This window comes from Lissotriton vulgaris, chromosome 4_1, assembly GCF_964263255.1.
Source record: "Lissotriton vulgaris chromosome 4_1, aLisVul1.2, whole genome shotgun sequence".
NCBI classification, from domain to species: domain Eukaryota; kingdom Metazoa; phylum Chordata; class Amphibia; order Caudata; family Salamandridae; genus Lissotriton; species Lissotriton vulgaris.
In genome coordinates, this window is record NC_141691.1 from 2,118,530,342 (window position 1) to 2,118,546,096 (window position 15,755).

A 15,755-nucleotide genomic window follows, 5' to 3' on the forward strand; every position below is an offset into this window, starting at 1 on the left:
GGCCAATATTTTGCAGAATCTGAGTCTGGGGTCAAAAATGCAAAAATTTTCAATATAAACTTAACTTTTTGAATCTATAGTGTATGCCCACTATTGGAAAAGATATCACAAACCAGTTTTTAGAAGGAAAAAAAACATGTTTCAAGAGGGCACAAAATGGAATGACAATAACTGGGAGAGCCAGATCTTTATTGCCAACTGAATAGCTTTCCTCCTGGTTAGAATTCGGGATGTGGAAGAGAATGAAGAGTTTGTGTAGAACAAACCCAAGAAACACAAATGTCACAAACCAAAAGTGTACAATTTACTCCAATAGGTATTCACCCACATTTTGACTAAAGTTCTGATTTGTCAGAATAACTTTGTGGGATCTGACACGATTCTTACCTGTGCAATGTACGGACGCATCTCTTTTTTTATTACAAGATAATGATGGTATGGAGCTATAGGAACACCGTAACACGCTGGACTCATCTCCTCTGCATCCCACATTGTCTATTAAAGCAAACCTGTTTAGGGGGGCTCCAAAGACAGACCCTATAGGCGCTGAGATTGGCGTTCCACACCCCAGCTGTCTGCAGACCACTGCAGCATCGTTCATATCCCAAGATGAGTCACAAATTGTTCCTTCAGAGCCATATATAGTAACCAGCACCACCCCAGCACAAGGATCCGCAGCATTAGAGAGGCGAACAACATCTGTATCAACTGGAAAGAAACAGAGAGAAATGAAACATTTACTATATTTCAAACCATAAATGTATTAAGTGCAACTCCCTGCACAGTGCCCTCATATCAATATCACCCAATCACAGGGAGGAGGGTGAGAGAGAGAGAAAATGGAAGAGACAGAGAAAGATAAAGATACAGCAAGAGGTAAAGAGTGGGAGAAAGAGAGAACAATAGTAAGCAGGAGAAAAAAGAGGGTGAGACCAAGAAAGAAAAAGAAAGAATGAGAGAAAGTGGGGTGAGAAAAAGATAGAGATGGTGAGAGAACAGGTAAGATAGAGAGATGGATATGGAGTAAGAGAGAGATATAGGCGAACAGTGACCAAGAGAGGGAGGAATAAAGGGAATCAAGAACACAAGAGGGGGAGTGAGAACAAGAGAAATGGAGGGCGAGAAAAAGACCAATAGACAGAAAAAGATATGATAGAGAACAAGAGAAGGAAATAGGGAGTGAAAGATAAAAAATGTGAAGGGAGAGAGATAAAAAGTGGGAGAAAAAGAAAGAGAATTAGTGACAGATCAAGAGAGAAAAAAAGAAGTGTGAAACAGGGAGAGAACAGAAAGGGAAGCAGAGAGAGCATGAGAGAAGAGAGAGCGTGAAATAGAAAAAGTAAGGGAGGGAGAGATAAGAGAGATACTGAGAGAAAGATAGAGTGAGAGAGAGCAAGAGACAAGTGGAGCAAATACGAGAGAGAAAGAGTGAGAGAAAAAGACGGAGGGTGAACAAGAGCAAACATGAACAATAGAGAGGGCAGAAGAAGAGAAAGAAAGGGAGAGAGAGAATTAGAGAGAAGGGGAGAGGCCACGAGAGGCAGAGAGAAAGAGAGTGATTGAGAAGGGTCTGGAAAATAAATCTTTACTGTTCACATACTAAGAGATAGAATGTGAATTTAATGGATGAAGAGATCAGAATATTTAATATAATTTATTTTCATATCTGTATTTTGAGTGTTGTGATATTTACAAAAGCAAGTACTGAGAGGAATAACACACGGACATAGTGCATAGACTCGGTGTATTACGTCACATGCCAATACTTTTTACCCACTGTGTATTATTTCCTGTTTTGTCTCCCCTCTCTTACAGGTTGGATATATATATATATATATATGTATATATATATATATATATATATATATATATATATATATATATATATATATATATATATATATATATATATATATATATATATATATATATATATTCACTGAAAAAACCATAGGTTATAGACCATATATAGTTAGGGATTAGCATTTACAAAACCTTATTTTACTCGCACAAAACCATTGAAATTCACATATATAGTTAGTTGCACTAACTATATATCGCGCACCCGCAATCCACTGCTGATGATGTCACATATTACATCATTCATGACATGGTCAGTGACATCACTGATGACATCACTGATGACATCATCCAGTGACTGTTTGTTTCTGTAAAGTTAAAATATGTCTTACATATTGAAGAATGAGTGGATGTATAAGTGTCTGGATGAAGGATTTAGTAGGTGCATGACTGACTGTATGAGAGAGTGATTAAATGTGTCTCACTGAGTGCATGGGTTAGTGACTAAACTGTCTTAATTTGTGCATCATTATATCTGTTGTTCTGTAAACTGCTGCATGTGTTGATCAGTAGCTATATGAGTAACTATATGGGTTATTAATTGGTTGCCCAAGTATTTGTATGGGAGACTGAGTGTGTGTGTGTGGGTGGCTGGGAGGTGTGTGACTCTGTGCATAGATGTGTGAACAGTTGATTCACTAGATGTATGGGTTCAAAACTGCATGTGGAAACAGCTGTATGGGTGGTTGACTGTGTGCATGAGTGTATTGGTGAGTGAATGGATATCTCAGTGCTACATGTCAAAGTTAGTACATATGTAAAACACAGTACATGTGAGAGTTGACATATAGATCACACTTTTAGATTGGGCACAGGCAAAGGAATCCCCAGTTGGGGTGATCTTACTCGATGCTGAAAAAGCGTTTGATAGAGTAGACTGGGGATTCCTTTGGACTGTGTTAGAAGGGAAGGGGTTTCCCCCACAATTTATTCAGGCGGTGCGCTCGCTTTATTCTGCTCCTAAGGGTATAATAAGATTAGGTACTGATCATTCGAGATCTTTTTCAATCACGAGAGGGACTAGACAAGGGTGCCCTTGTTCCCCGCTTTTATTTGCGTTATACTTAGAACCTTATTTGAGTAGACTTATTTTAGAACCTAATATTCCACCAGTTCGTCTTTTTGAAATTGACCATAAAGTTCTAGCGTACGCGGATGACGTTGCAATTGTCACTTCTGACGTCTCCTCTGCGCTACCCACAATAATCGATCTGGCCAATGAGTTCGGGAAGGTCTCCGGCTATAAGCTAAACATTACAAAAACTCAGATTATACATTCGGAAACGGGTAAACCCACTGATATCCCACTAAATTCTACTGGTTCATATCTTGGTGTTACTCTATCTTCTAAGGTTGAGGATATTGTTGCATTAAACTTAGACCCCCTACTCATATCTACCAATAGAACGTTAGAAAGATTTAATAATTTACACTTGTCATTATATGGTCGAACTAATGTTATTAAGATGATGATTTTTCCAAAATTTCTGTATTTTTTCCGTACTATTCCCCTATTTTTCTCAATGTCCCTTTTCAACAGAATAGACAGAATGGTGTCGAGGTTTTTGTGGGGGTACCATCGTGCTAGAAGATCTTTAAAATGGTGTACTCTCCCATCAGATTGCGCTGGTTTGGGGCTTCCGAATTTTAAAATGTATTACTGGGCTATTGCTCTGAAAACTTTTCGGGTTCTGCTTTTTCATGATTATGTATCAGACCCAGCCATTTCACCTTCTATCTTCGAAATGCTCTTAGGTACCCATGCGCGGCAATGCCTGTTGAAAGTCATTGAACCCAGTTATTATAAAAAAACAAAATTCAAGGTGCTCCTTGCTGCATGTTTAATTTGGAGGCAAATGAACAAAATTTTACGTATAATCCCAAAATTGAATTATTACACACCTCTGTCTGATAATAAGCTATTACCCGTAATATTCCAAGATACGGTAATTTACCGATGGCATATGAGTCAGATTTATCTACTGGGTCAATTGTACCAAAACGGGTCCCTTATGTCCTTTTCTAAATTACAAGAGACATTTGGTTTATCTAGGAACGATTTTTTTAAATACTTACAGATTCGCAGCTTCCTGGAAAAAAAAAATGTTTTACTCACCGATACCATGGAAACAATTGACATTCTAGAAAGTTCCAGGAAGAACAGTCGTATTGGTATTATTTACCAGTTAATGAATAATAGGAGGCAGAACGATCTTGATCATCACACCCTGAAATGGGAGAGAAAGATTGGCACTGCAGGGATTGATTTGGTAAAAGTGTTTGAGATGAGCAATAAGACACTAATTAATAGCTCTCTTAAGAGTCAACATTTTATGTCCACCTTAGATCTTTACTATACACCTGCAAAACTGGTAAAATGGAAATCTTTAAAAGGTATTAACTGCAGTCGCTGTGGAACTTTAGCAGCCAACTCAATTCACATGTTTTATAGCTGTACCAAACTTGCTGTATATATTGAGAAGATTGAAAAGTTTCTGTCTAATTTGCTACATGTACGGATTACGCTTCATCCTACTATTATTATCTTTGGTGTTTATTTTCCCTCTCGGAATTTAAAGACAGATCAAGAACATTTTTTGTTTATGGGAATGTCTATCTATCGAGCTTGTATTACCTCCAGATGGCTGGATGTTGATCCACCAACTTTTGAGCTATGGCTGGGAAAGCTGCTAAATGTTTATAGAATGGATAAAGCAGTCTATAAATTGAAAGGACTCAAAAAGAAGACTTTTGGTCGGAAGCTATGGTTACCAATTGATAATTGGATTTAAAATGTATAATGGTTGTTCTTTGTAAAGAATTATGTTGGATTTCTCATTTTTGTTTTATCCTTGTATGTATTACCTCTGCCAGAAAAAAAAAAATAAATAAATAAATAAAAAAAACTCCATGGATGAGTGACAATCTGTGAGTGTCTGTTTACACTGAGTGATCTAAGGTTATATTAAAGTCTGAGGAGGTTCATCGTATTATCACATGAATGATGTCATCAGTGATGTTGTCAGTGATGTCATTTGAGTTGTCATCAGTGATGTCACTGACCATGTCATGAATGATGTAATATGTGACATCATCAGCAGTGGATTGCGGGTGCGCGATATATAGTTAGTGCAACTAACTATATATGCGAATTTCAATGGTTTTGTGCGAGTAAAATAAGGTTTTGTAAATGCTAATCCCTAACTATATATGGTCTATAACCTTTGGTTTTTTCAGTGAATTTTCAAGGTTTTGTAAATGCAAATTCCTAACTATATATGGTCTATAACCTATGGTTTTTTCAGTGAATTTCAATGGTTTTTTAATAGCAAATATCGAAAGCTGTCAAATGTCAAGTACGTGGTAGGTAAAAACATTTTCGTGTTTATGCACGCTGATGTGCTTTGAACGCTGCCCCCCCCTCTTTTCTCTTAGGAGTACTCTCTCTTTGCAGATAGTGAAGGGTAGTTAATGCAGGCCTTTGCCCCCGTTGTAATCCGTCGTGCCTGCTTCTCTCTCTATTTGATTGATTGTTATCCAAGCATTTACTGTTTTAGAATTGGTTCTCTTTGGTTCATTCTTTATTTACAAACAAGCACAGAGTCGCAATACTCTGTTTAGTCTTTGCAGATAGTGAAAAATCGTTTAAAAAAACAAAAGGAATCGAGCAAAATCAGTAGGCCACTAATGGGATCTCTTTTTGACCTCGCTAAAATAGAAACATTAAGAACAACCCCTCATGAGAAATACGAAACTAGTGAGATTAACTTAGCTCCACACCATGATGGCTGCAACACAGCTCGGCTCTGCCACCCACCCCACCCAAAATAACGACAAACCCTATGCAAATATTATAAATATATACAACACACCAGCAAAGTAACAGGGTAAAACGTTTTATTAAATAACTATTTACATGGCAGCCTGCTGCAACATCGATCCAAACAAGCCTTTGTATTTGGGGCTCAAAATCAACAAGTAACAGGGTAAAACATTTTATTAAATAACTATATACATGGCAGCCTGCTGCAACATCGATCCAAATGCCTTTTGGTGACTCTTCCATTGTGAACATTGTCCCACAATCCGTTTGACCTGAAACGATTACACAAATAAAACATTTGTGAGTTTTAAATTTCCAGAGAAGTATAATTCACCAATAGCTTTCTCTGTAGATCTTTTTCCATTAACAATCCCAGTTCCATCACCCGCCCAGGATATCACTACTGTTAGTTGTCATTGTTGCTTCTGTTTTAATAAAAAATGTTTTAAGGTGTTTACTGTTTTTGTTCCGATGTATATATTTATAAGTTATTAAAGTGTTATAATCCTACTAATTTTTTATCAATTTTTGCTCTTTGAGATATTCCCCGTCTATAAACAGAGAAGAATAGGAATATTCTGTCTCCCTTTGCAGATAGTGAAGGATAGGTAATGCGGACTTTTGTCCCCCGTTGTAATCCGTCATGCCTGTTTTTCTCCCCACTGATTGATTTATTGGCTGGACATTTATTGTTCAAGGAATAGTTCTTTCGAGGTATTCTCTGTTTGCAAATAACGTGTAATAGAAAAATTCTGTTTAGTCTTTGCAAGTAGTGAAGGGTGGGTAATGCGAACCTTTGTCCCCCGTTGTAATCTGTCATGCCCATTTACTCCCCACTGATTGAGAAACTAGTTCCACCCGGACCATTTATTAGAGGTACATCATCTGGCTCAACCGGAGAGTACCCCTAATAAAGAAGACATATGTAAAATATGAAGTAATTACTAAATCCTGTTAAACAGAAACTTTAGCATGAAACACACTTGACAAGGAAGGGAAAGAAATCGAACAAAATCAGTAGGCCACTGATGAGTTTTTGACTTCGCTAGAAATAAGAAACATGGAAGTGGTGAGAGTAGCCAAGCTTGACGTTACGGCAGCCACGAGGTAGCTAGGCTCTGCCACCCCCCCACTGCTCCAAGCATGTCTGTCCCACCGCCCGCCACGCCCAATAACGGTAACATGAAATAGATACAAATCAGCAGATACCTACCCCCATTCCGGAAACTCCCGAAGTGCAACAGGGCCACGGTTACGCCCATCCGGAAGATGAGGCCTCGACACGTGCAGGGCGGGGCCCGGCTAACCGCCATCAGCTGTGGGGTGGATGGCCCGAAATGTACTGATCTCCCGATTCCTTTCTTCTGCCGCCTTGCAGGCCATGGGGGGGGGATGTCTTGCCTCTGCCTCTGACCCCCCCCCTCTTATCGCCTGGTCCGGACATCACGAAAATCAACGCCAGATATCGGCGTGGGGTGCGCTGGGAGGGAGAGGCGGTGCGAACGAGCCTCTCCCACCCCCCCAGGTGGGGGCCCCTCAGCTGCACCCCCAACGCTCCACTCACCCAACCAAAGGGTCCTCGCGTAAGGTGCACCAGAAGAGGAGCCGAGGCCGACGGGATCTTCTTACCTTCATAATGGCTACGACAACACTGGGGGGAATGTCTTGCACATGCCACCGACCTCCCCCCCCTCTTATCGCCTGGTCCGGAGATCACGGATATCAACGCCAGGTGTCGGCGTGGGGTGCGCTGGGAGGGAGAGGCGGCGCAAACGAGCCTCTCCCACCCCCCAGGTGGGGGCCCCTCAGCTGCACTCCCAACGCTCCACTCACCCAACAAAAGGGTTCCTCCACTCTTGCGATGCAGCGGCGCTGCTCTCACCCGACGAAAGGTCTCGTCCACTATTGCGAGGCAATGATGCTCCGCTCACCCAGCGGGGGTCTCGTCCACTGTTGCGGTGTAACGACGCTTCTAGTTTCCTGCGTCCAGAAACGTTCTCCTCAACTTTGAAGATTCTAAAAGAGCCACGGGGGCCCCCGATGGGGAATGACTGCCATGATCGACCACGACATAGCCGCGGAACGTCGGCGCGCTCATGCCGGCGCCGGCCTCAGTCTTGAAATGACCAAAATCCTGCAAGACTACCAACTTGATCAGTTCCGGTGGGACACCAGTATGACCCGGTAGGAGAGATTGTTGCCTCCCACCCCACTTTGACTGATGGTTCATGTCGGCAGTCCCCACTGCTACCCTTCAACGAAAACTTTTGGACTGCCGAAAGAGGTCCCGGTCCAACCACGAGTTGGTGGAGACATTTTGACTATACTTGGACCTTCCTGACCTCACCCAAAATGGCGCTGGTACAAATGAAACTCTCAACTCCTTGTTGTGCCCGATTGCTCAGCCTTGATATCATGAGATATGTATGCAGTTTTTAGCACATGAATTGATATGGGATAAGACTGATTATATGTTCGGACAATGAATTGATCCGGGATGGGTATTGATTATACGTTCGAACAATGAATTGACATGGGACGGATACTGATTACACCTTCAAACAATGAATTGATATTAAGTTCTAATGCATCATTGATTACTGTATTTATTATTGAAGGTTCGAATTGTCGACACTTTTGGTACTTGCTCCCAATGAATTATTGATATGATTTTGTTGCACTTGTCGCACTTTTTACTATGAAATCAACGACCACTGTTTCTCTGTTATGTTTTCCACAAATAAATACCCTCCCCCCCATTTACAGTTCCAGCCTGCTCCGTGGCCGGCCCACGGGGTTGTAGGCCCGTATTTCGGCACCAACATTTTTATTAAATGTTTTTGAAAAAGCAAACGTAGTTGTAACGCGTAGATTGGTAAGTTTCGAATAAAAGGCCACTGTTTCCGATTTTTTTTTTTTTTTTTTTTAAAAAGCAGGTGAAATGAAGCAGCTCAATTAGTTAAGGGTTAAAAAGTATAGTACGCAGAAACATTGAAAATATCAATGGTCCAGGTTTGTTGTGTGTTTTTCATTTTTGTACAGCATAAAGCAATCGATAAAGATCCTGGTATTTAGCCTCTACTTTATATGCTACCTGTATCAGGGAAGTTGTTTTAAATGCCCCTAAGCCACCCCGAAGGAATGTCACCTGGCCCCCCTAGTACGAACGAAAACGACCCCGTACCACTGTAGGTTATCTCTCTTCCTCAAAAATGACAAAAATTACTTTCTAGGATGTTTTGGACATTGATGATTTTCATATGATCTATTTATTAAAGTAATACTCATCTCTCCGCATGAAATTAATTTTCCACATGCTACACAAGTCAATCTCATCTGCCCAAAGTTCTTTTACAGATTTGAGACCGTTTCCCTTGCCTCTGACTCACTTATTACTAAGTCATTGGTGGATGTTTTTGCCGATCGGGGGTTATCCACCAAATCTCGAAGTTGTGCTATACAATAATTAAGAGGGTGCCACCTCTCCATGTGCCGATGCATGGTATGATTACCATAGCTATATTTTTTTTCGGTCCCTCTCGAGAGTTTTTTTTTTGCTGATGAGGCAGGTAACGAACCTGGCATTAACTTTCTTTTCATGAGAAGGAAAAGAAAAAAATTGCCAGATAAAATTCACTTTCACATGGGACGTTCTTGGCATTTCTTTCAGAAACTTTTACATCACTGTGTCATTTCTTTGTCTATCCTGGTTAAAGCAATGTCATGTAAATAGTTGTTTAAATTTTTTTTTTTTTAACGTGTTTACTTTGTTGGAGCGTTGTATATATTTATAAGTTATTAAAGTGTTATAATCCTACTACTTTGTTGGAGTGCTATATATTTTTAATGTGACACATAATTGTGAAGACTTTGATGTACAAAAAGGCATCCCTGGAATCTTCCACTTCAGGCTCGGTCCCACACACCCTTACAGTGAGAATCCCCTCCCCAATCACAATACAGGATCGTTATCAGATAGTAGGAACGCGTGTGGTGTGACGGATCTCATGAGGTGGGGACCTTGTTCTACTGTAACTCTTTTGAACAAAGAGGAAATAGACTTTATGGATCAGTCTCTGGACCAAGACTTAATTAATTGTGTAGAAGAAATAGAATCATGGAATGAAAAGGAGGACATACCTGATGAATTAATGTTGGAAATTCTTTTAGATTTTGAAAAATCACAACAATAAATTTTTATTTAAAAATTAAAAATAGTTTGAGACATTGTTCTTTTTTATATGTAAATTATGAAATAGTACCAAAATAGATATAATATAAAGTGAGACTTAAAATAGACTGTGCAACTTTTTTGTGTTACATACTAACTTTGTTCATAGTTACTTCCTTTCTCCCACTATATAATCCCCAATGTGTATTTAACATCTCTTTATCATCTCCTGCCACCATGTTGTTTCGGCTTTCCAGACAGACTATGGTATGAATTCCATATACCACAATAACTTCTTTAACAACAAGCAAGATATCTACAAAGGAGACGGCGTTTATTAAATTATAGACTCTACATTGATACCTACATGTACCTACGTAAATAAAAAAAACAAAAAAAAAACAAAAACGAACAATCAATAAACATACAATAAGTTAAAAGTCAATCATTCTTGTTTCCTTATAGTACGCTCCCCAGATCGCTTTCCGGTACGCGAACCAGGCGCACCCCACGAAAAAAACAATGTTTTGGTTTTTTTTGGCCCGTGGGGCACTTTAATATCCCCTCATCAATCCTAGGGGGTCAGAAGGGGTCTACCTTGCCCCCTTTCCTTCATTTCCCCCCTTCGTTTTGGCCTCCTCTTGTCTCTCGATCCTACCGAGAGACAAAATGGCGGCCGCTACGGACTGTTTAGAATGTTGACAGACACCTGAGAGCCAATCAGCTTCGCTTCGCAAAGCTCCGTTACGCGAAAAGTACGCGAACTGGTGCTCTATCCAGGACGCTGTCACAGATATACACATTTTTAAAAACGTTAATTTCTTAAAATCCACTGAAGCACATATATTGAGACCCAGCAAAGGCACATCGGGCTAACAGTCCGTACAATTTTGCCAAGTTTCGTGCAAATCCATTAAGCCGTTCGAGCTAAAAGTGAGGCCAACCGCCCTATGGAAATTAACATGGGGAAAAATGCGTTTTGGGACCCCCCTTTTTTCTCGGCCCCCCCTTGACGAAACCCCCCAAATTTTCAGGGGCAGCTCAGAACCAAAATGTGCCATTTTCCTGAAAATTTCAGCCGATTCCGTCAACAAATGCCAAAGTTATTAGACATAGCATTTTCAAAAGTCCCATAGGAAAAAAATCCTAACTATATATACCTACTGGCGACCGCCAGTAGGTAATATATATATATATATATATATATATATATATATATATATATATATATATATATATATATATATATATATATATATATATATATATATATATATATATATATTGTAGTGTAGTTCCTAGTTTCCCAATAGGCCCTGCGCATTGGAATAACATAAACAGTAGTATCGACGTGGAACTGCGGATATTCCAGGCTTCCACTGACTATGCTAAACTTAATTGGGTTGTGTTACCAACTAGCTCAGAGGTCACTGGAAACTTTCTTCTCTGCATAGGAAGTGATCAGCTTCCTTGGCACAGACAAGAAGGGATTCAGTTTTCCAACAACCGTGCAACATGACAACTTTGCTCCTCAGATCAAGAGTCAATCTCTAGGGTCGTGTGAAACAATAGAGATGTATTTCACTCAGTCAGTCTAGTGCAGTTTACTTTCACGAGATGTAGAGAATAGAGAGACGGGCGTTTGTCAATAAAGGGTTAACATTTATTGAACAGTCTTTCTTCTCGTACAAGAGAAATGTATTGCCACAATTGCAAGACTTGTTATTATAAAAAGTACGTACAGTAAGATAAGTATTGCGAAATAGAACTGTAAAAGCATTGATATGGTTTCTTAGCCATACAATGGTTTAAAAGTAATAAAACATATATACAGTCATATATACATTAGGCTAACATACTCAACTGGTGCTTCTAACTAAGCCTACCCCAGTGTGCCTGACCTAAGCCTAACACGTGGAAGGGGAGCAAGTAAGTAGCTTTAAGTTAAGTTGGTTTTGCCAAGGTTTGTGTAGGAAGGTGGATATCTGACTATGGTTACCCCCAAACTTTTTGCCTGGTGTTTAGCTGGTTTTTGACTTAGTTGGCCTGGGATCCTGCTATTCAGGGCCCCAGGCTGATTGCTCTCTCCTTAAAATGGACTCCATGTACCTTAGGTGCATAACACAATTGGAATTGGTTCACCTTATAGGCCCCTGTAACAGTGTACCCTAGGTACCCAGGGCATAGGTGTAGCCAAGGCCTGCCAGGGGCTGCAGCATGTATTGTGCCACCCCTGGCCTGGCCTCCATATTTGACACAACTGGCTGATCACTCAGCTGGGGTAAGTTGGTGTAATCACCTCTTACTTAGGTACAGTATGCCTGTGCCTAACCCTAAACTGGACACATATGTTCCTATCAGCCACTCCTATGGAAGGCCTCATCAATCCTGGAGGCAGAGTGCTTGGAAATATGTGAGATGGTGCTCTAGCATGAGCTGAGCCTGTCTGCAGCTGTCGGGAACCACTCCCTAAGCTGTTCCGGGATATTGCCATACCATATACTCTTAAGTGCATTATAATCCTCGCGGTTATATGCTATCTTTGGTTTGGCTTTATCAAAACATGTCGAGTAAGGTGTCATACGAATTGGAATACTATCCCCTCGCCAGTTCTGGCGACGGGGATAGCATTCCACCCTTCTAGAGGGACACGACATGTGTGTAGCCTTAACCCTGGTTAAAGTTAAACAGAGCCTCAGCATCACAAAATGGATGCTGCCACCACAGACACAAGTCTGGCCTCCTGCTGCTGACCGAAACTCGGCAGATGGTGGCCTGGACAAAGGGTTTCCTGCCTTGGGAGGTGCGAGCACCACCCCAGACAGGATTTTGTGTATTGGGTAGGACAGGGCTGAATAGAATCAGACATGCCCGGGGCACACAAGGTGTCCCCGTGCATAGGCCAGTCCAAACCGGTCCTGGGGCCTTCCAGCCCCAGTCCTGGCGCGGAGCTGGACAAAGGAAAGGGGGTGTAACCGCCCCCCTTCCTGGTTCCTCCCAGAGGAGGGACCTAGTAGGTGATCCACCCCCAGTTTGGGAATAAGAGGGGGAGCAGTGCCATTGCACAGCAGATCATCCCGAAATCAACTTAAAACTAAGAAGAAGACTGGACTTCGACATTCTGCTGCACAGAAGACTGAAGAAGAATCTCCCTTGTGGCCAAGGAGTGACCACCCTGTGAACACAGGTACCAACCAGCAACTCGACGTCTGCTTTGCCGCCGCCTCCCGCCGGAGACCGAGCCCAGAGCCCAACAAGAACCAGACTCCCAGACCTCTCAGAGCCCGATCCACAGTCCCTGCGAAGAAGGGACCCGTGGAGGCACCGAGTGACATGGGACCGGACCTCTTGAAAGACACTCGAAAAGCTGACTGCGCAGCTTCTGAGGCATCCTCGACGTTGTGCTTTGGGGATTGAGAACCCCCACCACCGAGCAGCCCTTGCACCGAAGATCAGCCCTCCAGCATCTCCACGATCTGCGTGGGGCCCTTTTGCATTGTGCCACTCGACGCGCCATCCCGGCCACTAGCCACGCGGCCAGCGGCCATCTTGGCGACGAACCCGAAGATTTAAACAGCAGGTCTGGTTGCTCCAGACCTACCCAAGCTCCTGTGAAAAGGAGCACCCGCTCTGACCTTGCTGGTCCGAGTGAACAGCATCTTTCAACTTCTGCGTGGCTTGCATTTGCCAAGGCCTGTTTGCTCCGATCAGGTCGCCGACACCGCCAACAGCGAGAAGCCTACGTGGGACAGCTCGTGACCGACTCCTGGACGTCCTCGACCCCGGGTATCCACGTGGCTGCAGAAAGAAGCTACCCGACAACGCCTGTTTGCACCCGACAACGCCTGGTTCCAATCTGGTTCCACGGTAGTCACTGGCTAGTGACTTTGAACACTGTCCCCTCTGCTTTCAGGTCTTCACATCTTCCGATCCACCCTTGGATCCACCGGAACTCTTCTCATCGAGCCGCCTGCAGCATCTTCAGCTCCAAGCACCATCGACCAGCGTGACGAAACCCGACACAACTTCGACCCTGTGCACCCGCTTCCTGTGGGTGAGGTAACTCAGCTCCGCCGGTGCTCCTGCACTGGTACACATCCCAAGGGCCTGTGTTTTAAGTTTCAGCTCCGTAGGTCACTCGGAAGGTTCCTAACTTTCTAACTTTGTGCTTTTTACGCACCATAGACTTTGTATTGAGAAGTGCGTGCACTTTGAACACTGCACCCGAGTCCCGTGGGCCTTTCCCGACTTAGTTAACTCCAGTCTCGAATAGCTCCAGCGATTCCCAAGGCCCTAGGCCTCTTCACTTTCCTCTAGGTATCTCTTATACCACTTTCTTAGTATATGGTTTAGGTGGCCCCTAGGGCTCATCCATATTGTGCAACTTTTGTGTATTTTAAACTGTCTTGTGATTTTACGCTTGTGCTTCTGTGCTCATAAAGAGTCCAGGGGATTTTAATAGTTAATAAATCAATATATATTTTCAATATATATCTGTGTGGTGTCCCTTTCATTTGGTATTCAAGGGGGTTGTGTATGGTATAACAGCTGGCTTCACATGCCTTTCAGAGTTTAGCCTAAGACTGCTTTGTCCACGTTACCACTAGGATAACTGGTCTACAAGGTTGAATTACAACCATCATCATAAGGGTTGCTTGGCATGGTACAAAGTGATCACTAGAATTAGTGAGCATTATATACCAGGCCAACTTCTCACATTGGTGAGCAGCGGATTGGGATCTGAGCTTGCTGTTGTTTTACCATTACAATCTTTGAGAGTATCATTTGAAAGATCATACAGGTACCTGCTAGGTACATATAAAACAAGACTAGTATACTTAAGTTCTACTGAACTTAGTTGTTGTAGAGCAAAGGGAGTAGCACACCCTAGCTACAACTACTAGATAGGTTTAGTAGGTAAACACCAGTGTAGGTAGATTGCAACACATCCACCCACACTAGAGCAATGTCTGGAACAGAGGGGTCCAGTGGACTTACTCCTGTTGAGAGTGACCCTCCAAGGGCACCATCCCAGTTTGCTATTTTTCCCTTTAAGGAATTAAGACAGCTTTGTGTCTTAAGGGGTCTGAAGACAGGGCCTTCCCCTACTACAGACCACCTAAGAGAGCTCTTGGATCAGTCTGAGGCTCTAAAGACCTCTAAAGCAAACCCCACAGGGGATGCTGAAGGAGGCCATCCTTCAGAGGATGACACTGTAGACACCCCTGCCCCTATCATCCTGGTAGATGAGGAAGCCTCCACCACTGGAGCTCCTCAGGTAGATGTAGAGGAAGAAGAAGAGGAGGAGGAGGTGGAAAGCAGTGAGTCAGATGATGACAGAGATAGTCAGGTGCTGGTCAGTAGACTGAACCAGGCTAACTTAAGTCAACTTGGGAATGAATCAGGTAACAACCCATTCAGACCCCCAGGTGGACTTAACCAGGGCCATAGGAGGAGGAGGCATCACTCAGGTGAATCCAATACCTCCCATGTCTCTAGAGGCTCTCATGGTCACTCCAGGAAGGAGATGACTAGCCCTCAGAGAAGGGAACATGAGGCCAAGATGAGAGAGGCTGAGCTTAGGATCCAGAGGCAAGAGTTAGAGGTTGCCCTGGCCAAGGAGAAACTTGCTAGAGCAAGACAGCCTAGAGAGAGTGGATTAGGATCCACTGGTGGCAGCAATATCCAGAAGGATAAAGACAGGTCCTTTGATACAAGAAACCTGAGTAAGATTGTGCCCCCCTACAAAGCTGGGGATGATATCCACAAATGGATGACTGCACTTGAGAGAGCCTGCATGGTACAGCAGATCCCTCAGGAGCAGTGGGCAGCAATCTTGTGGCTCTCCTTTGAAGGTAGAGGCAGAGACAGACTCCTCACAGTTAGTGATGAGGATTCTAG

General features: G+C 42.6%; 1 protein-coding gene across 1 annotated transcript in view; it reads right to left on the reverse strand.

Moving 5' to 3' along the window:
* The window catches only part of LOC147725159 (CD5 antigen-like), a 459,301-nt gene that overhangs the window by 242,535 nt on the left and 201,011 nt on the right, over positions 1-15,755 (reverse strand). Inside the window, exon 2 of the mRNA XM_086966547.1 lies at positions 388-708. Within this exon, the coding sequence (XP_086822673.1) occupies positions 388-708 (321 nt within the window). The remainder of the gene's footprint in view (positions 1-387; positions 709-15,755) is intronic.